General features: G+C 42.2%; 1 protein-coding gene across 2 annotated transcripts in view; it reads left to right on the forward strand.

Moving 5' to 3' along the window:
- ANK2 (ankyrin 2) overlaps positions 1–24,732 on the forward strand; it is a 793,913-nt gene that overhangs the window by 176,058 nt on the left and 593,123 nt on the right. The window contains exon 2 of one of the 2 annotated variants that reach the window (XM_073602877.1): positions 17,411–17,468. The exons of the other annotated variant lie outside the window; for it this stretch is intronic. Coding sequence (XP_073458978.1) covers positions 17,448–17,468 — 21 coding nt within the window. The 5' untranslated portion in view covers positions 17,411–17,447. The remainder of the gene's footprint in view (positions 1–17,410; positions 17,469–24,732) is intronic. 2 annotated transcript variants of the gene reach the window in all.

Below are 24,732 nucleotides of genomic sequence, written 5' to 3' on the forward strand. Positions count from 1 at the left end.
CTATACTTGATGGAGGGGGGTCTTTACTGAGGGGATATATACTTAGTGGAGAGGGGGGTTCGTACTGAGGGAGGGGTTCTATAGTTAGTGGGGGGGTCCATACTGAGGGAGGGGGCCTATACTTAGTGGAGAGGGGGGTCCATACTGAGGGAGGGGGCCTATAATTAGTGGAGGGGGGGTCCGTACTGAGGGAGGGGGTCTATAGTTAGTGGAGGGGGGTCCGTACTGAGGGAGGGGGTCTATAGTTAGTGGGGGGGTCTGTACTGAGGGAGGGGGCCTATACTTAGTGGCGAGGGGGGTCCGTACTGAGGGAGGGGGTCTATAGTTAGTGGGGGGGGTCCATACTGAGGGAGGGGGCCTATAGTTAGTGGGGGGGTCCGTACTGAGGGAGGGGGCTTATACTTAGTGGAGAGGGGGCCGGACTGAGGGAGGGGGGTCTACAGTTAGTAGAGGGGGGGGTCCGTACTGAGGGAGGGGGGGAGTCTGTACCAAAGGAGGGGAGTCTATTATTACAATGTAATAATAGAAATACATTTCAAGCATGGTGTTGGGATGATACAAGCAGGGTGTTGGTATTGGGATGATATAAGTGCTAAAACCAGCCATTCACCTGACAAATCACTCGCCGCCGACAAATCACTCGCTGCCGAAATCCCGCCAACCCCGAAAGTACATTCAGCACAACCACCCCGCCCCCCCCCGGGTCCTTGACAAAATTGTCCCTGAATGGCAGTTTGGAAATGTGGTCAGCCTATTGGGCACAGTCTCTTACCCCAACGGAAGATGGAGAGCATCATTCAGAAGATGTCCAAGACCATACAGAGGTCCCATTTATCAGCCTCACAGTGTCTGAGCCTTATTGGCATATAATGGTGAACAACAAAGAGAATTTTTTTAGTTCTCAATAAGGCGTTGACAACATCCCAAAATATATTGCAAAAAGAGGACACTTGCACCCCTCGGTACAGCGGGACTTTATAGGCGAACAAGGAGAATTTTATAAAAACATTATTTATTGAAAAATGCTTAAAAAAGCATAAAAATATGATAAATATTTATACACAGTAATAATCTATACAAAATATTGTGCAAAATACAGAAGTTTTTTTACACATGGTATTTTTTACAACTCTAAATATGAACACGTATTTCTCCATAAGCCTGACATGTTTCAGAACGATGTCCCTTCTTCAGAGGCGTTTTTGGGAGAAAAACATGGATGTATTCTGAAAAACAGGTAAGATAAACTTAACATAGACACATTGTTCAGGGCAAAATCAACATTATGGCATCTGAATTGTCCAATATACATACGAATTTTATTGAGAGAATTGTGTAAAAAAATGTACAAAAAAACAGTTTTCTTGGAAGGTTAAAATAAACGTCAACCGCCAGTTGTTCACCAATAAGATGATGGACTCTGTCCGGGCTCAGAGAAGCCCACACAAAGGCTCCAAGAGAAAGGACGACCCCCACCACATCCACAGCAGGGCCCTGAAGGATAATTTAAATTATTTGATTTATTACATTTACTACCTCTCCTATAACCCATGTATCAGAGCTGACTGCTTTCCATCTTCATTTAAATGTTTAGAAAGAAAGACTTATGAAGAAAAGTTACAAATAACTGCTTGGAAGCCAACAGAGATAACTTAGAAGTAGGGGAAAAGAAGGGAAGAGAAAATTCTTCTCCCTTTCTTGGAAACAGTAAAGCATAGAGATGGAAAGAGATCAAATGACCTTTTAACTTACTTTTAAATATGGATGCAATCCACAGGTGTCTGGGGCATTGTTGCTTGTTGGCAGGTGTAGTTTGCACTGTGCAGGACGCCATCTGCAGGCTTGAAAGGCCGCCGGCGCCTGCGCAGTGCTGATCGTTGTAGTGGTGTCAGCAGAGTGAGACATTTAGAAGGGCCGTGTCATTGCGTATAACTCGATGACGTCATCGAGACGTTAAAAAGAAAGATGAAAACAAAGCAAAAAGCGACATTCCAGACCAAGGAAGGGGAGGGGGGAACGAGGAGAAAAGCACATCCAGTAACGTGATAGGCTGCTTGAAATGGAACCGGAGCATTTCTATGGCAACCACCAAACACAAAACACTGCAGACCAAATCATAAGACACATGTAGAAAAAAGATACTGGGGAACATCCCTGGAGGGCTTACAGGGACCTGGATAGGAAACATCCAAAGGGACCTCCAGGGCAGAATCTGCACGGTGCCTGCCCACTACCGAAATAGTGGAGGAGCGTCATGCAGATAAAGCCCACCGGCGCGATACAATTGCGATTGCACAGTCAACCAGGGCCGATCGGGCATGCAGTGTAAATTAGAGTCCCGACCTCCCATCAAAGGATGGGAAGAAAGGGCCCCTGTGTGCCGGGCGGGGATAAACCGAAACCCAAACGGAATAGTAGGCGGCCAAAATGAATATACCTATAAAAATCTTTAAAAAAATAATGAATTATGAACTAGTCTAATTATGCATCGAAAATGTATATTAATGAGTATATGGACATAACCAGATACACATAATGAAATTATGTTGGACAGCAATGGGTACAAAACAGAAAGGCAGACATAATTTTGATTATATGAAAAGACATCCAACATCAAATTATGTAATGCAATATTCTCGTCAGTTATATCATCAATCGAATCATGTCAATCGTTTCAAAATCTACATATGTGCGATTTCATCTAGCATATCATTTTTATCACCTCATATTTTAACTATACGTCTCCAGAGAATGTTCGGGGAGGGTCTATGCCTTTAATTTATGCTATTCACTAGTCCTGAACGAGGAGTCGAGGCGGAGCTCTATCACATGTATGCTGCCATGGATTGGCACCAGGAAAGGAAAATTATGGTAAGTATGATACAATTTTCCGTTTTTCTTCCTGTCCTGAAAGACGCAGCACGAAATGAGATAAAATCATTCTAGAAGTGAACAGAATTACTATTTAAAGTGGAACCACACTGCATCTGAGCACCACAAACTAAAGACGCTGTGTAATTCATTTTTAGTATTCAACGCAAACTCCCCCATTCATCCATGTCTCTGTGCTTTAATTTGCTGAAAAATCACTTTGAAAACACCTGGCCGTGGCCATCTTGAGTAAGGGCAGGTGATTCATGTAGCATTTGCTTCCTGGAATTCATCTGCCGTTAGCTCAGGCCTGCTGCCAGGAGGTTTGCTTAGCTGAGAAAACCCCTCCTCCCCTCCTGAATACTCCTGGGATGTACAACATTGTTTGCCTAGGCATGGAAACCAGAAAGTAACTGAAGAAATGTCAAACAAAAAAAAGGTTCAAAACAAGTAAATATGATATACTTTTCTATCTTTTTATGCTAGCAGTATAAGAATTAAAAATAGTCAATGTTGGTTAAGAGAGTGAAGTTCCTCTTTAAAGGAGAAGTATGGGAATAAAAGAAAGCAAACATACATTATCACCTAGATGGCTACAGCATTGATCTGATGCTGCAGCTGTCCTGTCCCCGCTGGCTCTACACTGAGAACTGAGTGATCAAAGACTGCTCATCGCTCAGTTCTCGGTCTTCAGTGAGCAGAGAGCCGATGACTGTCAGTCACTGGCTCTCTGCTCTACCTCTCCAGCACTTACTGAAGCGCCAAACTGTGGAGGGGGTGGAAGCGGCTGGCTCAGGCTCTCACAAGTGCTCTGAGAGGTTGAGCCTGCTGCCGGTCAGGTATCTGGGTGGATCCTGACATTGTTGGAATGATCCAGTGGTGGCTGGTGCTCCATTTTTGGGGGGGGGGGGGGCGGCCTGTCCGCCCACCAGCCCGCGCTTACCCCATCCAGGTCGCGGGCAGCTTTGACGGCTTCCCCCTGCTTCTCCTCCTTGGAGGCCTCCCCTCTGCTTCTGCTCCGGCTGGCCAATACGATGGCTTCTCCTCTCGGTCAATCGGGTCTTAAGACCTGCTTCCTGATTGGCCGGGAGGAGAAGCAGGAAGACGATAGTGAATATTAATTTGCTATTGTCACACAAGTGGGCGGGTTCACTGTGCTCCGAGCCCACTCTTTTTGAAGCCAATTAGAGCCTCAGGCTCTAATCGTGTGCTTAAAAAAAAAAAAACCCATTGAAATCCATACATCCAGCGCACTGCATATAGATTAGGGGCCGGCGCATGGATTAGGGGGCGGCGCCCCCTGCACCCCTAATGGAGTGGCTGCCACTGTTAGGATCCCTACAGAGCCCACTGTTGGCTGAATGCGGGTCACAGGAGTGAAGAACTAAGTGTTCACCTATGATCCATAGGACAAGTATGGCCAAAAGAGCCTTGGCCATACTTCTCCTTTAAAGGCTTTACCTTTTTTTTTTTTTTTTCTAAATTCCAGCTTCCTTGTGTACCAATTTAGCATTAATGTACCTCTTTTGCAGAAAAAGTTTTATATTTGTCATAGACCAGGCGTAACCTCAGCATCAAATTTTTTGTATAAAAAAATCCCTCCTTTAGTTCCTGGACACCCCTTGTGTAAACCCTCACGTATCCAGTAAAGTGAATAGCCTCAGATGATACACAGAGATTAAAGTGGTTGTTACCACAAAAATGTAACTCACTGACAGCCCCTCTATTATATCTAGGCATAACACACAGGGTAAGTGTTTTATTATAGCGAAGCTTGTAAATGCCTTTTTACAGGTATATTCAGGCCGGTCATGTGACTCCTTGCCGGTCTCCTACTCTGATCCAAGGCTACGGCAGGAGGGGCCGAGATCTCCCTCTGACGTCAGCCGGGGAGGTCACGTGGCTGCTCAGCCCCTCCCGCTGTAGCCCTGGATCGGAGTAGGAGACCGGCAAGGAGTCAGATTGGTGTGTTTACACAAGAACAATGAGGCTCCATTCACATCTGCGTGTTTCTGAACAATGAAATTTGCGCTTTCCCCCGCATTTTGGAAATGTGCTGCAAATGCACAGGGCGCTTGCATTACCAATAAATATTAATGCCACTCCAAGCATGGGTATCAGGCGCATGTTTGCCGTGCATTTTGTCGCATGACAAACATTCTGCAAACGCAAAAATTGAGGTAAAGAAACGCACCACACTCAACTCAAAAAAGAGTTCTGGAGATTCTTTAGAGTGTTTGTCATGTGTAGGGCAGTCCATTCAAGTAAATTGGCTGGCCTATGCAGGATGAGCAGTAAAGCTCCAAAACACCCTCCAAAAGGTGTGTCTCTGTCCACTCCCTCCTATGTACATCCCCTGGCAAAAATTATGGAATCCCCAGTCCCTGAGGATGTTCCTTCAGTTGTTTATTGTTGTAGAAAAAAAGCAGATAACAGACATGGCCAAAAACTAAAGGCATTTCAAATGGCAACTTTCTGGCTTTAAGAAACACTAAAAGAAATCAAGAAAAATAATTGTGGTGGCCAGTAACAGTTAGATTTATAGAACAAGCACAGGGAATAAATTATGGAATCACTCAACTCTGAGGAAAAAATGATGTAATCATAAAAAACAAACAAACAAAATAACACTCCAACACATCACTAGTACTTTGTTGCACCACCTCTGGCTTTTATAACTGCTTGCAGTCTCTGAGGCATTGACTTAATGAATGATAAACAGTACTCTTCATCAATCTGGCTCCAGCCTTCTCTGATTGCTGTTGTCAAATCATCTTTGCAGGTTGGAGCCTTGTCATGGACCATTCTCTTTAACTTCCACCACAGATTTTCAATTGGATTGAGATCCGGACTGTTTGCAGGCCATGACATTGACCTTATGTGTCTTTCTTCAAGGAATTTTTTTCAGTTTTTGCACTATGGCAAGATGCATTATCATCTTGATAAATGATTTCATCATCCCCAAACATCCTTTCAATAGATGGGATAAGAAAAGTGTCCAAAATTTCAATGTAAACCTGTGCATTTATTGAAGATTTAATGACAGCCATCTCCCCACTGCCTTTACCTGACATGCAGCCCCATATCATAATTGACTGTGGAAATTTGCATGTTTTCTTCAGACAGTCGTCTGCATAAATCTCATTGGAACGGCACCAAACAAAAGTTCCAGCATCATCACCTTACTCAATGCAGATTCGAGATTCATCACTGAATATGACTTTCATCCAATCATCCACAGGCCATGATTGCCTTTCCTTAGCCCATTGTAACCTTGTTTTTTTGTGTTTAGGTGTTAGAGATGGCTTTCTTTTAGCTTTTCTGTATGTAAATCCCATTTCCTTTAGGCGGTTTCTTACAGTTCGGTCACAGATGTTGACTCCAGTTTCCTCCCATTTGTTCCTCATTTGTTTTGTTGTACATTTTCTGTTTTCAAGGCATATTGCTTTAAGTTTTCTGTCTTGACGCTTTGATGTCTTCCTTGGTCTACCAGTATGCTTGCCTTTAACCACCTTCCCATGTTGTTTGTATTTGGTCCATGTTTTAGACACAGCCGACTGTGAACAACCAACATCTTGTGCAACACTGCATGATAATTTACCCTCTTTACCTGCATATTAACAAGCACCAATACAGTAATCGGTGCTAAAAAAAAATGCTCTGTCACTGTATAAGTGACACTGTCAGGGAAGGGGTTAACTACGTGGCCAATCAAAGGGTTAAATGTGTTCCCTATGAGGGTTTTTTAAGGACAACGTGACCTTAAAAAAAAAGAAAGAAGTCCCGTTTTGCGGTTCTTTGGAAGCGCAGCCCATTCATTTCAATGGGCAGGGGCATTTTGGGACTGCTATTCATAGCGCTTCCAAGCTGCCCCAGAGATGATGCTTGCAGGACTTTTTCTAACGTCCCACAAGCGCACCGCCTGAGTGTGAAAGCACTCATTACAAAGAATGGAAGGCAGTTTTCAGGCGCTTTTTAAAGGCTATTTCTAGTGCTAAAATGCCTGAAAACTGCCTCATTGTGAAGGGGTCTTACTGTAGTAAGGACTTAGTTTTCTCTCACAGCTGATTGCTGTAAAAGGAAACTTTTTTTTTTTCTTGTACTTCCAGTTTACATGTGTGATCACATGGTCCTGATCTGTGAGGGACACAGCAATCAAAGAGTGCGCCCCTGCACGCTCTAGAAATCGTACACAAGTATACACACTCTCAATTGACGAATCTCCCATCCGCCTGTTTATGTACATGGGCTGAGAAGGAACCAACTCTGTACTGCTATATTGTAAGAAAAAATGGCAAACAGGTGGACGTATATTTCTGGAGTATTTAACCAATACAGTGGGGATGGGGGGTCATTGTGCAATATTTGTGCAACAGTTTATCAAAAGCATATTTTTAGAAAAAAATACACAAAACATTTTTTTATTATGCATGACACATCATTATGCCTATTTTTTTGGTAAAATAAAGAATATGGAGTAAAACTGAATGTGCCAGTGAAATTGCAAAAAACTAGGATACTCAAAATTGTCCAAAGGCAATGCTCTAAAAGCCTGTACAGGTTATCAGCTTATAGTTAACCTTGAAGTACGGCCCTAGTATTAATTATTATTATTATTATTATTATTATTATACAGGATTTATATAGCACCGACAGTTTACGCAGCGCTTTACAACATTAGGGCAGACAGTACAAGTACAATACAATTCAATACAGGAGGAATCAGAGGGCCCTGCTCGTTAGAGCTTACAATCTAGGAGGGAGGGTCAAGTTATACAAGAGGGTAACAGCTGTGGGGGATGAGCTAATGGAGAAAACAGTGCAGTTGTTAGATGGAGGCAGGATAGGCTTCTCTGAAGAGGAAAGTTTTCAGGGATTGCCTAAAAGTGGATAAATTTGGAGACAGTCTGACAAATTGGGGTAGGGAATTCCAGAGTATGGGCGAGGCTCGGGAGAAGTCCTGGAGGCGGATATGGGAGGAGGTGATGAGGGAGCTAGAGAGCAGGAGGTCTTGAGAGGAACGGAGAGGGCAATTAGGTTGGTATTGTGAGACTAGGCTAGTGATGTAACTGGGGGCAGAGTTGTGGATGGCTTTGTAACTTATCTTTAGTATTTTGAATTTAATTCGTTGGGCGAGTGGCAGCCAATGGAGGGATTGGCAGAGGGGGGTAGCAGACACTGAGCGGTTTGTAAGGTGGATGAGTCTGGCAGCAGCATTCATGATGAACTGAAGGGGGATAATCTATTTAAAGGTAAGCCAATGAGGAGGGAGTTGCAGTAGTCGAGGCGAGAGATAACCAGGGAGTGAATCAGGAGCTTTGTGTTTTCATTGGTTAGAAAGGGATGTAGTTTAGAGATGTGGCAAAGGTTGAGGCGGCAAGCTTTGGAAAGTGATTGGATGTCGGCCGAAAGGAGAGTTCAGAGTCCAGGATAACACCTAGCACCCTGATGTGGGGAGGGGTGGATGGTTTTGCCGTTGCTCTTGACAGACAAGTCAGGGGAAGAGGCACATGGTGGAGGAAATATTATAAGCTCGGTTTTGGACAAGGAATTGATGTGACATCCATACAGATATGTCGGTTAATAAGTTAGTGATGCGTGAGGAGACTGATGGGGTGAGTTGAGGGGTGGAGAGATAGATTTGTGTGTCGTCAGCATAGAAATGATATTGAAAGCCGTGAGAGGCTATCAGCTGACCCAGGGAAGAGGTGTAGATTGAAAATAAAAGAGGTCCAAGAACAAAACCTTGGGGGACCCTGACGGAAAAGGGAAGAGCAGTGGAGGAAGTAGAATTGTAAGTGACACTGAAGGTGCGTTGGGATAGGTAAGATGAGAGCCACTGAAGAGCACAGTCACGATGACTGAGGGAGTAAAGTTTTTTTTTGAGGAGGGGGTGGTCAAACGTGTCAAAGGCAGCTGAAAGGTCCAGAAGTAGGAGTACAGAATAGTGTCTGTTGGTTTTTGCAGTTAGTAGGTCGTTTGTGAGTTTTAGAAGAGCAGTTTCTGTGGAGTGTTGAGGGCGAAATTCAGATTGAAGGGGATCAAGGCCCTCACTGTGATGTTCACGGTGATATCTCATATGTGTGGCACAATTGCTGTTTACATACATGTGTGCACCCCACGTGTGTGTTTGCATTTATGTGCATGGCGGGTTGTGTTTAATTTTTTTAATTATTTTAATTTATTTATTACAAATTAATTTAACACTTTTCTATTTTTTTTATTTAACTTTATTGCTATCACAAGGGGGCTAACTACCCCCTCATGTGATATTATAGACAGGTGACAGATGCTTTTTATAGAGACATCAGGGGTCTGTCAGACCCCCAATGCCTCCTCTGCCCTCCACCACAGCTAATCAAGCACATATCATACTTTACTAGCTGCTACCCTAGCTACAGTAGCTGGAGAATAACAGCTGTGAAACCAGAAGTGACATAATACATGTCACTTCCAGGCTCACCGCCCCTTTGAAGACGTCAGTTGTGACAAAACATGTAGGGCGTGGCTACGCATTGTACACCATCACTCAGTCCGCCCCATGATATGCAAGGATGTTCGTCTGTTTTTTAATGCCGGCTATTTTGACCAGTTTTTAATATTGTTTTACGGAGTGTGTTCCCTCCGGCTCTGTTTTATTTTTCAACAATAAACCTACCAGTATATACTACACCATTGGAGCTCTTTTCTACTTTCCAACCACCTCCTTCGGGTCAAGTGGGTTTTCACCCCCTCAAGGTGGACGATTTGGACTACGCCAGGTTGGAGACGCTAGACACATCAGCTGTGTTGGATGCCATCACTCCACAGTCCCCGCAGAGGGCTAAATCTGCTCACACAGAAGACCTTGCCAATAGGGAAGTCCACTATTTAGGGTAAGGGTCCACCTTTAATATTTCTGGATTTATAGAGAGTCTCATCTACACTCTCCTCTCTCTTCCATTCATCTATGTGGGTCATGACCTGATGAATCGTGGATGTTTTCTCCTACTTTCATGAATTGGACATATACTTATGGAACTTTTTTTCTGTGGTTCAGTTTACGGACTGCACTCACTATTTTCACGTTTTTTTCACTACTGATAAGTTTAGTTGTGTTTATTGATATACTAATGCGATCACTTATTCAGCGCTGGATGTATTCAAGTCGTTTATTTTCATTTATTTTCATGTTTTTTTACACATTAGCGCACACTACATTTAGGATATTTTATCCATGGCACTTTAATTTTTGTATGTTCTATTAATTTCACTTTTTTAATATGATCAAATTTGCACACAGATTATGAGCGCACTTATTTTGATTTATTTGTAAGGTTCACTCATTGCAGAGGGGATTGAGGAACAGATGTTCCTCCCATGTAACATATTGGGAAATTTTACAGCTGGTACCGGAGTGGGGGGGGGGGGGGGCAGCACCTTATTTGTACTGTAAAAGTGATCAGGCGACCCTACAGCCACCCGGATCACTTTTACATGAAAGCCAATTACCAGCTTAAGAAATCCCCACTAAACTCATAGCTTCTACCCCTTGTTTTAGTCCCTTGTATATCAGGGTGTTTATAATCGTACCTTGGCAAGGGGTTAAAGGGGTTGTAAAGGCAGAAGGATTTTTATCTTAATGCATTTTATGCATTAAGATAAAAAAACCTTCTGTGTGTAGCAGCCTTCTCAGCACCCCCTAATACTTACCTGAGCCCCCTCTCTCTCAAGTGATGCCCACAAATCCCTCATCCGTCCGGGTCTCTCCTTCCTGATTGGCTGAGACACATCAGCGGCACTATTGGCTCCTGCGGCTGTCAATCGAAGTCAGTTAGCAAATCAGGGGAGGGGGGGCTGAGGAACCTGCTGTGCATGCTGGGAGAACCTCTTTTTCTGAGATCTTCTTCTTTCTTTTTACCCCAAGAGGATGTCAGCCTACTAGAGTTTCTTCTAGTCCTTGGGCTTAAACAGATGTCAGCATACAGGAATCCCCCCTCCATGGAGGACCCCTGACGGTATTGGAGTTGAAGAAGAGAGCATAAGGTATAGAGGAAGCAAAGTAGGGTTGAATGGGAATGTGATGTCATAGGACCTTCCTGCTTCATGTTTTGGGCCTCAACCGGTCTCCTTGCTCTCATTGTGAATATTGCCGGATTGAGCAGAGCCAAAACGAAAGGTAGGGCACCATGGCCATTCCTAGAAATTTCAGGGCCCCATAGCACAAAATTTTAATAGCCCATTACACCCTAATTGCCATTGACATGTTACAAAGGGTTGAAGAGGATGCATTGGTGATATTGAGGCAAGTATGGATCTGTGGATGGGGGAGAGTGGGTGCAGCACAGTATTTAAATTGGAGTGGTGTAAACCATAAAATGTGCAGCACAGCGTACAGAATGAGTCAGTGCGAAACAGAGAATGTACAGCACAGTATATAGAATGGGGTGGTAGAGTCTAAAAAATGTACATCACTGAGTACAGAATGGGTCAGCATGGAATATAAAGTATACAGCTCAAAGCATAGAATGGGACAGTGTGATATATAAAATGTACAGAACAGCATACAAAATAGGTCAGCGCAGGATAAAAACAAACTACAGTATAGAATACGTAATGAAGCAGTGTAAAATAGAGAATGTATAGAATGTTGCACGGGGTGTAACGGGGTAATCACCCTGTGCAATACAGATTCCCCCTGCTGCCACGCAAACTGCATGTACTCTGCTTATTCTGAGTTGAGATGCACTATGGACCCCCTTTTATGTGGGACCTCACTGACAGCTTTTTGCATAAAAACCATATGCCCATGTGAATGAGCCTTTAAGCTGTTTCGAAGTAGAAGAATTGCACTTTGCTGTAGCTATTCACACACTTGGCTTTTCTAACTGCTTGCAGTAACCCCCGGCACTACTTCTACCCACTGAGCCCCTCTGCCAGGATACAATAGCATAGTGGGAGAAATCCCTGCATCAAACATCATTGTGTTAATGTGGGAATCAGATGGATGGTGCTAAATACAGAGATATTCTTGAGCAAAACCTGTACCACTCTGTGTGATTTGAGGCTAGGATGGAGGTTCACCTTCCAGCAGGACAATGACCCCAAACACACTGCTAAAGCAACACTTGAGTGGTTTAGGGAGAAACATGTAAATGTGTTGGAATGGCTTAGTCAAAGCCCAGACCTCAATCCAATAGAAAATCTGTGGTCAGACTTAGATTGCTGTTCACAAGCGCAAACCATCCAATTTGAAGGAGCTGGAGCAGTTTTGCAAGGAGGAATGGGCAAAAATCCCAGTGGTAAGATGTGGCAAGCTCATAGAGACTTATCCAAAGCAACTTGGAGCTGTGATAGGAGCAAAAGGTGGCTCTACAAAGTATTGACTTTAGGGGGGTGAATAGTTATGCTTTTTTTGTTTGCTTCACAATAAAAAAAAATCTTCAAAGTTGTGGGCATGTTCTGTAAATTAAATGATGCAAATCCTCAAACAATCCATGTTAATTCCAGGTTGTGAGGCAACAAAACACGAAAAATGGCAAGGGGGGGGGGTGAATACTTTTGCAAGGCACCGTATTGAGCAAACAGCGAGATGTTATTTTACTTTTAGTATAGCTCTTGTCCGGTTGATATTTTTTTCTGTACATAATAATTAGTATTAAACAGACTTTTGTGTGTTTGTTCACTGACCTCCTTCTGTCAGTTTTAAATGTTACTCATAACAGAACCAGCATGTTCTCAATTTATGATCTGCAAACAGTTCTTATCCCTCGATCTTTTTCCATTGCTAGAAGATATGGTCATTTTACTAGCAATGTGCCAAGAATAGAAAGGTCATTCTTGAATGATAAACTTGCAAAAATACATTTTCCAGTCCTATAATTATTTGTTACCTTAGAGAGTAATAAGTAACCGGAGTACAATAAAACCAGGTGATATGTAGCTATAGAAGGGAATTTATTAAAACTAGAGCAGCATTGCATGGCAACCAATCAGCTTTTATTTTTTATTTTTGAAGCTTAAAGGATCACCTTTTGTAACATGTTACATGGTACACCCATATATTCAGGGTATAACATGATGCAGATGCACTAGCCCCCTCTCCCCCGATCCCCCCATTCTGACAGCTAGCGGGGGCTATTCTCCCCCCGGCTAGCTGTCACAATCTGCAAAAATGCCCAGTCCCATCATCTATTCACAGTGTTCTGTGGATGGGAAAACTACAAGGTCCGACAACCTTTGCAGCTGTCGATTTGTAGTTCTCAATGAACTGCCACTGCGCTGTTGAGCGCTGTGGTAGTTCATTGAGTCTTCCTGTCATAGCGTAACTGCCTACCTATGTCTGTTTGCCCAAGATACGGGCAGACAGATACACAGACAGTCTGCAGGACTGTGGCATTATTATGCTTTATAAGTCCATTACAAGAAAAATAATAAATACATATTTTTTTAACTGCAAAAAAATGTGCATTTATTAATAATTTTTTTTTTTGTAAAGGTGAACTTATCCTTTTAATTGAACAAGCTGAAAATAGAAGCTGATTGGTTGCCATGCACACCTGCTTCAGTTTTTATAAATTCTCTCTATTAGATTGTAAGCTCGCAGGAGGAGGGCCCTCCTAACCCTCTTGTATTGAATTGTACTGCTGCTGTATTGTATCCCTTTATTTTGTAAAATGATGCACAAACTGTTGGCACTATATAAATCCTGTATAATAATAATTCTTCCCTATTTTTCCTGGCTAGGCAACTTTGTACTTGCAGTCTTTTAGGATATTGTTTATCTATGATTCAGCTGGAAATGGGTGGGCCAGTACTAGGTGCTGGTTAGGCAGGCCATACATGATTAATTTTCTTTCATTAAACCAGCAAGTTGAAGAAAAGAAAATGAATTGATTAGTCCGTCCATGCATTCGAGGTGTATGGGGGGTATCCCTCCTGCAGAGCTTTTGTATTCTGAGCCTTGCCCGCCACCAGAATACATTCATCAGCACCACTGGCTATAGCTGGCGGAATTGTTTGAGTGAAAATTTTCCAACGGGCTGGTTGTACAGAAGTCATTTGAGAGATCAACTTCTGTACAACCAGCCTGCCCATAGATGGATCAAACGGCAAGTCCCTGCTCAACCAGATGAATTTCTATCGATCTATGGCTGGCTTTAGGCTAAAAAAGTCCTTTAGGTGGGCACTTTTGATGCTCAGGGAGGCCCAATCCTAGTTTTACTCCAGGGACATCAAGGTGGTTCAACAATGTGGGTATTGACAAAAAAGCATGTGACTTTTCTCCGGTAGCAGAGGACTTCTTTTTAATGGCATATATTTTATAACACCAATAATGCAGTGACTGATCTGCTGAAGGAGGGTGAAGTATACTGCAGAGTATGTGTTGCACCTTTTGTATGAAAAAGAAGTGACAGGTTGGGAATCAGACTAGTGGTTGGGAGGATTGACTGCATAGAATTTTAAGTCTTTTGACAAGTAAAATTATTGCAGCATATGTATATCCAGGGGTGTGGAAATAAAAAAAATACTTGTCCAAGGGACTAAATCGAGATTCTAATCTACTTGTCCTTCATGACAATCTACCTGTCCTGATAAAAAAAAAAAAAATTATTTTAACCAAAACCATATTTAAATAAGGCCTTATTTTTACATAAAAAGCCACAGTCTTCTTGTTTTTACATAAAAAGCCATAATTTACCTAAACAACAATTGTCTTGAACAATTTAGTTACAATACTACTGAATGAGACAGTTTTATCACTAGGGATTTTCAATGGATGTACAGTATGTCCCTTGGAAATGGAATGGAAAATATGATGGGTTGATGTTTTTGTATTAGGAAGAGCTGCTTTTAGGAATGTCTGGGGCTTTTAAAAACAAAAGGGGCTTTATGGCGACTTAAACATTTAATGTTTTTAACATTGCGTTGTTTATCTCCTACTCAACTGCCTGCCTGTCTCCAGCACCGCACTCGGGGACTAGCAGGGATGGGAGAGACCTTGTCAGGAAAGGGGAGTGTCGGGTTCTCTTAACCCTCAGCAGAAGTGCATCTTCTGAGCGATTAAATGAGGTGCTGGCCCCAATGAGAAAAAAAAATGTATTGTTTCTGGTTACCCTCGCACACGGAACACATGCTAATCACTTGACCCCCAGGTCTTTTCTGGCACTTTTTGTTTACATGTAACAATCAGTATTTTTTGCTAGAAAATTTCTTAGAACCTGTAAACATTATATTTTTTTTAAAGTAGATGCCCCAGAAAGTAAATTGGTGGGTGTTGCCATTTGGTATGTCACATGGTATTTGTGCAGCGTTTTTTCAAATGCAATGTTTTGGGAAAAAATACACTTTTTTGAATTTGAATGCAAAAATACACAATACATAACCCGATTTTTTGGTAAAATATAAAAGATGATGTTACACCGAGTAAATAGATATCAAACATGTCACACCGTGCAACGGCACCAAACAATGTAAATTTTACTATCTATAGGGGACGATTTAAAAGCCTTTACAGGTTACCACTTTAGATTTACACAGGAGGTCTGGTACTAGAATTACTGCCCATGATTCTAACGTGATACCTCACATGTGTGGGACGATCGCTGTTTACATGCATGTGGGACTGACGCATGCATTCACCTTTGCGTGCGAGTACGGGGGGATGGGGCACTTTAAAACCATTTTTTTACATTATTTAGTTATGTATTTAATTTTTACACTGTCACTTTAATTTTATTTTTTTTAAATCACTTTTATTGCTGTCACAAGGAATGTAAACATCCCTTGTGACAGCAATAGGCATGTGACAGGTACTCTTTATGGAAAGACCTGGGCTTTATTAGACTCCAGGTACCTCCTCTGCCTTTAAAAGCATTTGATCACACCACACTGCTATCATTGTAGATACATTTTAGGACCAGGTGCAGTGGCGGCTGGTGAAGTTTTAGGATGGGGGGGTGCCAGACCCCACCCTTCCTTTTTGATCCCTCCCACTTGGTGAAAATGGGCGTGGTTTCAGCAAAATAGTGGGCGTGGCTCTAAGGTGGTGCGGTTAGCGTCTGAGATGAACGAGGGATGGAGGGAGAGGGAGAGAGGGATGAAGGGACAGCAGGCCCAGATCCTACACAACAATAGAAGTATGTGTATTCTAGAAAGTTTAACAATCAGCAGATAAAGATATTCCAAACACCTGGTGTTAGCACTTCAATCATCCCGGCACCATGGTTGTTATGGTGTCAGGATGATTGAAGCGCACTATTTCTATTATTACATTGTAATATAAAATGAAATCATTCAACTCACCATAATGCAGAATCAGTGGGAGCCCTGAGCGTGTCACTAGCCACGTCGCCTGTCACCAGATGCCATCAGGTGTCCCCAGCGGAGTCCCTCCTTTCATGCAGCCTGTGTCACATCAAATGCAGCCTGTGTCCCACCAAATGCAGCCTGTGTCCCACCAAATGCAGCCTGTGTCCCACCAAATGCAGCCTGTGTTCCCACCAAATGCAGCCTGTGTTCCCACCAAATGCAGCCTGTGTTCCCATCAAATGCAGCCTGTGTTCCCATCAAATGCAGCCTGTGTTCCCATCAAATGCAGCCTGTGTCCCATCAAATGCAGCCTGTGTCCCATCAAATGCAGCCTGTGTCCCATCAAATGCAGCCTGTGTCCCATCAAATGCAGCCTGTGTCACATAAAATGCAGCCTGTGTCCCACCAAATGCAGCCTGTGTCCCACCAAATGCAGCCTGCCTGTGTCCCACCAAATGCAGCCTGCCTGTGTCCCACCAAATGCAGCCTGCCTGTGTCCCACCAAATGCAGCCTGCCTGTGTCCCACCAAATGCAGCCTGCCTGTGTCCCACCAAATGCAGCTTGTGGCACATCAACCTCCCCCCCGTTCTCCGCGGGAGCACAGCGGTACTTACCTTGCTGTGTTGTCCTCTCCTGCGGTGTCTCCTTCCACAGGCAGTGGCGATGGAGTAGTCCGCTCCTCATATTTCCGGTTTTCTCTCTCTTGGGCGCAATGGGAGAGAGAAAACAGGAAGTGACATCTAACTCAGATGTCAATCAAACCACCCGGCCGTAGTAAGAGATACTACGGGCACCGGGCAGAAGCTACTTGGTGCTTCGGAAAGCACCGCAAGGCGGTACAAAAGCCTGCAAATGAAGCACCGCATCTGCAATCTCGTAATTGCATAGAGCTTCCCATAGTCCGAACACAGTGCACTTAAGGACCTGTTTTTGTATTTTTCTTTTTTTTTAAATGGCCAGTTTAAATTTTTTTTTTTTGTGACTGCCTGGGGGGGGGGACGCCTGTGGTCCCCCTATGGATGGGCGCCACTGACCAGGTGGGGTTTACTTTAAGACTTGGAGTGTACCTAACAAATGAACATGGATTCTTAGGGTGCACATAGTTCACATTTTAATGACTTTGATGTTTAAAAATACATGTTGTTAAAGATGTATTATAGTAAAATTACCAACCTGACAGTGAAACTTTTTTGTACATTATTTGACATAAACTAACTTGCAATTTTCTTTTTTTCCTCTCTTTTTTAGGTAAGTAGCTGATGACAGATATGACGATTTAATTTAAATGCCCACCATGCTGCAAAAGGTAACTGTGCATGAACCAATTATATGAAAGAATCAGTAAATTCATTGTAAATGCTTTCTTGTACAGCTCAGTATACATGAAGCATTCTAATACTACAAATTATAAGATACTTGGCCACTCTTTAAATGATTGGGGACATTTGTGCATCCTTTAACTAACTACACGTCAAAAAATATTTAAGGATCCTGAAATAGCCCATAGACTTAAAGGGAAACACCACTTTTGCGGGAAAAAAATAGCACATAGATAAATATAATATTGCATATACAATTGCTATACAAGCCATATTGTAATTGAATGTAATTAATATTTAATTTTCAAACTGCAGTGATGTAATTATCTGTAAAATGCAATATGGCAACCTGGAGGTCTTCTGTACAGAACTTCCTCTGAAATGTCATTTCCTGCTTGTGTTTATTGGCTTACTGATTTTCGCATAAGTCAGATTTTAGGCCTCATCTGCAACAAAAATGTAATTTTTTTGAGATACACCCAAAAAATAAATTTCTACCTCTAAAGGGATGCTGACACTGCAATTTTCCTTATTAGAACACTGCGAGTTCATCAGCTAATTAATAGTGAAAAAATCACTCCCATTCATGCACATTGGCATAACCAAAAAGCAGAAAGCGGTAGGAATCTGCAACAAATTTTGTTAAAATCTTTGCGATGTACATTGTTCACCCAGAGGGGAATCCTTTTTTCTTTTTTGAAAAGTTGAGTTACTCTTTAAAGTGTAACTAAAGGCAAAACTTATTTTTTTCATTTTGGATAGAGTAAGGGAGGGTTTTTTGCCATCTGTGTTCCGTTGGGATTTCCCTTCACTTCCTGTCCCATAGCCAAAACAGAAAGTGTGAGGAAATCCCCCCCAAAGTGGGGGAATCCAGGTGTGTCACCAGAGTCACCACAATTGGTGTCCTCATGGAAGATTTCCCCTCTATTACTGTTTTGATGTCAACCCAAAATTTGGGATTTTCTTTCACTTTCGATAAAAATGGTAAATAGGACAAATAAAGAGGGCGAATCTCCCTAATTGGGACACAGACAGCAATAAAAATCTGACAGGTGTTCAAATCCCTCTACACTCTATCTGGAACTAAAAAAATTAAAAAAACAAGGTTTTGCCTTTAGTTACACTTCAAGATGAGAGTTATTGTTTTAGGTTTGATCAGATGACTGTCTTATGTCTGTGATTTCCCACCAGCGTTGTCAAATTAGCAGTTGGGCAGGCTAGAAAAGTGTTGCTTCCCTGCTCATAAGTTGGTCCTAGGGGCCGCTATATTCACACATTTTAGTACCCTTGAAACTGTGTAAGCTTGTGGGCAGACTGTGCTTGTATATACGTAAAGTCTATGGCCAGCCTTAGAGTGGCCATAGATGGCAAATTTCTGAAAATGACAGGTAGGGAAAAAGCTTTCTATACTAGAAAGAGTCTCTTCCCTTGCTCTTGAACAAAAGACTGGCTTACTCATAAAGGAAATGTCCAAGAAGCTGTAAAATCTGGGTAATGAGCAGATTGGACTGCTTTGGGCAGTCATTATCACTCTCTAGCCTGATAATTACTTGTGATGCTTATAGTTGGGAGCATCACATGTTATTATGGTCTCCCTTATTTCATGAGCCAAATTTCAGAGTGCAACAACCAACAGAAAAACAAGTCATCATTCCATGTTTTAAATTATCTAAACTTATGAAAGGTGAAATATGCAATAGGTTACTGTATTTTGAATCTTGAAATCTTTCAAAAATGTATTTCAGAGAACACATGCTGAGCATAAAAAGCATGTATTGGTGATCACAGTATCAGCAATCTACAAACTCACACAGTAACTGAATAAAAAACCTGATACTCTATTTGGATGTCCCCTGTTAAGCAGTGCTAAGAGTTAACTTAAAGTGTTACTAAACCCAGAACTCTGCATTCACTGTATCTGGTCCCCCACAGTACACAGAACATCGCAATGCAATTATTTTAGCAAATATAAACGGCTAAATACCCTTTCTCATCAGCAGTATATTGCAGTCTTGTGACTAACGTGTCCCAGAAGACTGCAGGTGAAGGAAGGGGGGGCGAACATCCTGCTCAGATTACCACAGTGAATCTGAGCAGAAATGGAAGCGGGTACCTTTCAAAACCAGGTACCCACTTCCCCCCAAAAAGTGGCAAATGTGGCAGTGCAGGGGGGGAGGATGCAAACAAGTGGAACTTGTTCTTTTTGGGTGACGTTCCACTTTAATTTCTGCATTTGGATAATACTTAAAGGAAAAGTTCACTTCAAAATCAATAAATGTGCAATTTTTTTTGCAGGTAAAAAAAATGTGCATTTACTATTTTTCTGTTTTAGGAGCCTGGCAAGCATTGCACCATCAATCAGCTGATAGCTGATGGCGTGCAGATCTCCTGCAGACTGTCAGTGTAAGCTGTCTGCTGATACACCGTACAGGCAGGCAGTTTCACACTGACAGGAAGAATCAATGAACTACCAGAGTGCTCAACAGCATTGTGGTAGTTCATTAAGAACTACAAGCCGTCAGCGGCAAAAGGATGTCGGTACTTCTAGTTCATTCATTCACATAACTCTGAGAATGAATGATGCAGCCGTGTGGGCAGAGCCTGACGTGACAGCTGGTGAGGGGAACGTCTGTCCTGTACTGCTGTAACAGAGGCAGCGGATCCCCAAGCAACTGCACGAGTGGGAACATGTTACATGTTTCAACATAAAAACGGCTGGAACATGTAACATGTTTCCAAAGGTGAACTTATCCTTTAAAGCTCTTGTTGGCAAATAGTCTGTTCACTTTACAAGAAAATGTTCACCTTGTAAGGTAAGTTCCCCTACACCAGCGGTTCCCAACCTGTGGGTCGCAACCCCGTCGGGGTCTGAATGCCGATTTGCCAGGGGTCGCCAAATCCCGATCTGATCCATCCGATCTGCAGACACGACTCCCAAAAGTGACGTCCGCGGCCGGCGAGATGTTACTTCTGGGAGAGGAGAGACTGCAGCAGAGTAACTAGTAAGGTAAGTAGGCTTTTATAATTTGCATATAAACAGCTTGTTGATCATGCTCACACTGTCTGGGAACTTGGTGTGGTGGTCAGCTATGATGTCAATTTATTTAACAAGCTATGTGGCTGAGCACATGGATTTTTGAGAAGAAATTTAACTTATGTAATTTTGTCTGTAAATGTGTAAGGCAAGAGACGTGGGTGAGATCTCAGGATGGGGGAGTCTTAAGTGTTAATAATATTATATCACATGTGCTTGATGCTGGAATGAACAGTAAGTAGGGATGGCGTGGTCAGAGCAACCTTGGATTTGAGGTGGATCTCATGATTTGGCGCAACTCAGAATTTGTGGCCAAAAATTTGCACCTGAACCCGTAATGCCCTGCATAAGCATTATCCATTATCCTTGGTCAGATAGGTCCCTAAGAGCCAGTAATCATAAAAAATGGACAAGGGTGGGCTCCCAGTAACCATATAGTTCTCAACATGTGTTGGAGTTGGTTAAGGGAAAGCTGGTAAATCTATGTAGGAATATATATTTTATATGTATATGTGTGTGTATATATATATATATATATATATATATATATATATATATATATATATATATATATATATATATATATATATAATTTTTTTTTTTTTTTTTCACATGATTATACAATACAGTTCAATACACAATGGTTAAAAAATAAGTAAACGTAAGTCCTAACCATTTTATTCATTTGTAACTTATATGTTAATTAGAAATACATATTTTACAATATATATTACAGATTGTTTTTGTGATTAAAGTGTCCTAAACCCACAACAGTAGAATCAGTTTGTATATGCAGTAAAGCATGCTTGTTATACTCACTGTGAAACCTAAGGGGTTAATCCTCCACATTGTGTATAAAGGCTGTTTGATCCTGTCTTCTCTGATCATCCCTTTCTTCAACTGACTCCTAATAATTTCCCGATAACACAGAGTCTATGGAGTCAGGCTGCACATGCTCAGTTTGGTGTGTATTGCTGGAGAGTTTGTTTGTTTCTTGGCAGGATGCATGTGATCAGCACAGGGCCAATCAGCACTGTCCAGACAGAGGGTCAGGGGTCTTGCAGTCTCATAGTTGCGTCAGTAAACTCCTCTTACAAGTTTTAACCAGTGCTCGGCTGGACACTGATAGAAGTCACAAGACTTCTATATACTGCTGATGAGAAAAGGTATTTAGCAGTTAATATTTACTAAAATATTTTAATTTCCATGTTCTGTGTATTGTGGTAGACCAGATATAGTGGATGCAGGCTCCTAGGTTTAGTAACACTTTAATCATTATGCTTTAATTACATTTGTAAGAATGAAAATACATCCTGCAAATCAGATATTTATATTTATATTCATAGCAGTAGCAAAATTCTAGCAATGACGGAGCAACGAAAATAATTTTACTGTTAGGGGTCCCCACAACTTGAGAAATTTCATCAAGGGGTCACGACACTAGAAAGGTTGAGAACCACTGCTCTACACAGAGGCAGCGGATCCCCAAGTGGCTGCAGGAGCGGAAACATGTTATATGTTCCACCATAAAAATGGTTGGAACATGTAACATGTTCCTGAAGACAAACTTATCCTTTAAAGATGTTGAAATTATAAGGCAAATAGACTGTTCACTTTACAAGAGAATTTTCAGCTTGTAAGGTAAGTTCCCCTACACAGAGGCAGCGGATCCCCAAGCGGCTGCAGGAGCGGGAACGTGTTACATGTTCCACCATAAAAATGGCTGGTAAATGTATCCTTTAGGCTAGGTTCACACCGCAGTACGGAACGGCGCACAGCAGGGGACTGGTGCGTCCCTGATCACCGTTTAAGGTCAGCTTTCAGCCCAAACTTTGGGGTGAATTTGAACCTGAAAGGGACCAGAAGACACACAGGACTCTTGTGCAATTTGCACCCAAGCCGCTCCGGAGATGTGTGAACCGGCTCCATAGAGAGCCCGTCACAATCTCCTGACATGGGAATTGGATGCGGGGAAACCCACATCCAATTTGTAATAATGTGAACTCAGCTTTAAAGATGCTGTTTTACTAAAGGCAAATAGACTGTTCACTTTACAAAAGAATTTTCATCTTGTAAGGTAAGTTGCCCTACACAGAGGTAGCGGATCCCCAAGCGGCTGCAGGAGCGGGATCCTGTTAACATGTTGCACCATATAAGGTGGGGACTGGGTTGGATTAGGTTGCACTGCTGCCTGCAGAAAGTGAAGCATATGCACATATTAATTTGCAGGTTCATCGTACCCTGGGTGCATTAGCAGAAAATAAGCTCAAGTGCCCACTGTAAGTAACTATATAAAGCCATAATTTCCTGATCAGCTTGACAAAATGAATGTCAGCGTCTAAGAGAGCATTGAGAATTGTTGGTATGTGTATCCATGAACAATAGATATCTGCCAGTGTAATTCATGTTTTATATATTTTTATAAAATCTTTTTATGTGAACAAGTCAAAACTCTGTAAAAAAAAAATAAAAATGTAATATTTCTAACTTCAAGAATAAAATCGATGAAATGAATGCTAAATTATAGGAGTTTGATTTTTTTAATCTGCTTGTGTAAACAAACCATTATTTTAGAGGGAATTAGGTTAACTGCCTTTTGAGATTTGCGTAGACAGTCTAAATATTAAAATCTGTTATTGTTCTCTTTACACCAGCTGTTTCTTAATGTTTGAACTTTTTTTTTCTTGTCAAATTTGTTTATGTTTGAGCTTTTTATTCCTGTGTAAATATCGTGCAGAGTTAATTAGCTACAACTCTTATCGAGTTAAATGGTTTAGGGACACAGCTTTTGGTTTGTGCTGTCAGTATGATTTGACACACATTTTAGACATTTAGTTGACAATGTAGAATTTACAGATGTTTCTGCCTGAATTAATGGAGCCCTGGTTCACATTGATGCTACTTTGAAATCCTGCCCACTTCACTTGAAGTAGCGCGATTTCAAAGTAGCAAGGTCAGCGCGATTTCAGGTGCTACTTGATAGACATCTGTGTGGCTTCATGCACAGATGTCTATTGAAGTCGCACCTGAAATCGGCAAAAGTAGTGCACGAACCACTTTTGCAAATCAGTGCGGCACCGCAAAATCGGTGTTGCACCGTTTGGAACAGTGTCATTGCCTCCAATAGGCTGCAACTTGTCATGCGATTTGATCTCTCAAATCGCATGACAAATCGCTCCGATGTGAACCTAGGCTCAGTAAACTGGCAAACCACTTCAGGTATGTTGGCTAAAGTGTGATATCACAGGAGATCAAGCATTTAGTATTTAATTTGCTGTCGGTGCTACATGATTTCCCAATTTCTGCCTGTTCCTGAACAACACTACAGCACAACAATGTGTCCAACATGCACATGCTCAAAAAAGGCATTTCAAAGCATTTTTTTACAGACCTGAATGCAGGTGTAGTCTTTTAAATAGGGACATGCACACAGGTGCTTAAAGTGTTTGTAACCCCCCCCCCCCCCAAAAAAAGTGACCCTGTTCCCTTAAAGCATGCATAACAGCACAGTGCTTGTGCTGTGTAATTTGGCTCTTTCTATCACCTGAAATACTTGGCTGACCCTGCCTGGTTCTGCCCTCCTCTCTTTAAACTGACCACGGTTTATCATGGCTGCTAAGCCCTGACAACATGGTCAGTTTATATGCCTGTCAGCCACAGCCCTGCTCTGTCCTTTCCCCCCTCCCCTCCCTTCCTGTCAGCTAGTCTGTGCCACTATGCTGCCTGCCCTTTCTCTTCCTGCTGCTGTAATAACTGTATTGCAAACATACCATCCCCTCTGTTATCTAACATTATCTGTACTAGTGTCTGTGCTGAACACAAAAATGCTGCTTATACCTTATATCAGCGTGTCTCCTGGTGCTCACATGACCGCTCAACTCTCTCTTCTCCCTGAATGACGTCAGAGGAATCAGAGGAAGTTCTCACCCCCCCCCCCCCCTTCAGCTGTCAGCTGGGGAGAGGAGAGAGCCGAGGAGTCAAGTGAGCGCCAGAGACGCTCTAATATAAGGTATAATCTGCATTTTTTTTTCAGCACAGACACTAGGACAGATAATGTTAGCTAACAGAGGGGATGGTATGTATTACAGTGACTTAACTACCACTTTAAACATGGTCTGTGCTCAAATCCATAACCAAAGATCAAAAAATATGCATCTGAGAACATGCATTTTACATGCTTACGATATGTAAATGCATGATATACTTTTACATAGATG

The sequence above is a fragment of the Aquarana catesbeiana genome, linkage group LG01 (assembly GCF_042186555.1).
Source record: "Aquarana catesbeiana isolate 2022-GZ linkage group LG01, ASM4218655v1, whole genome shotgun sequence".
In the NCBI taxonomy this organism is placed as follows: Eukaryota; Metazoa; Chordata; class Amphibia; order Anura; family Ranidae; genus Aquarana; species Aquarana catesbeiana.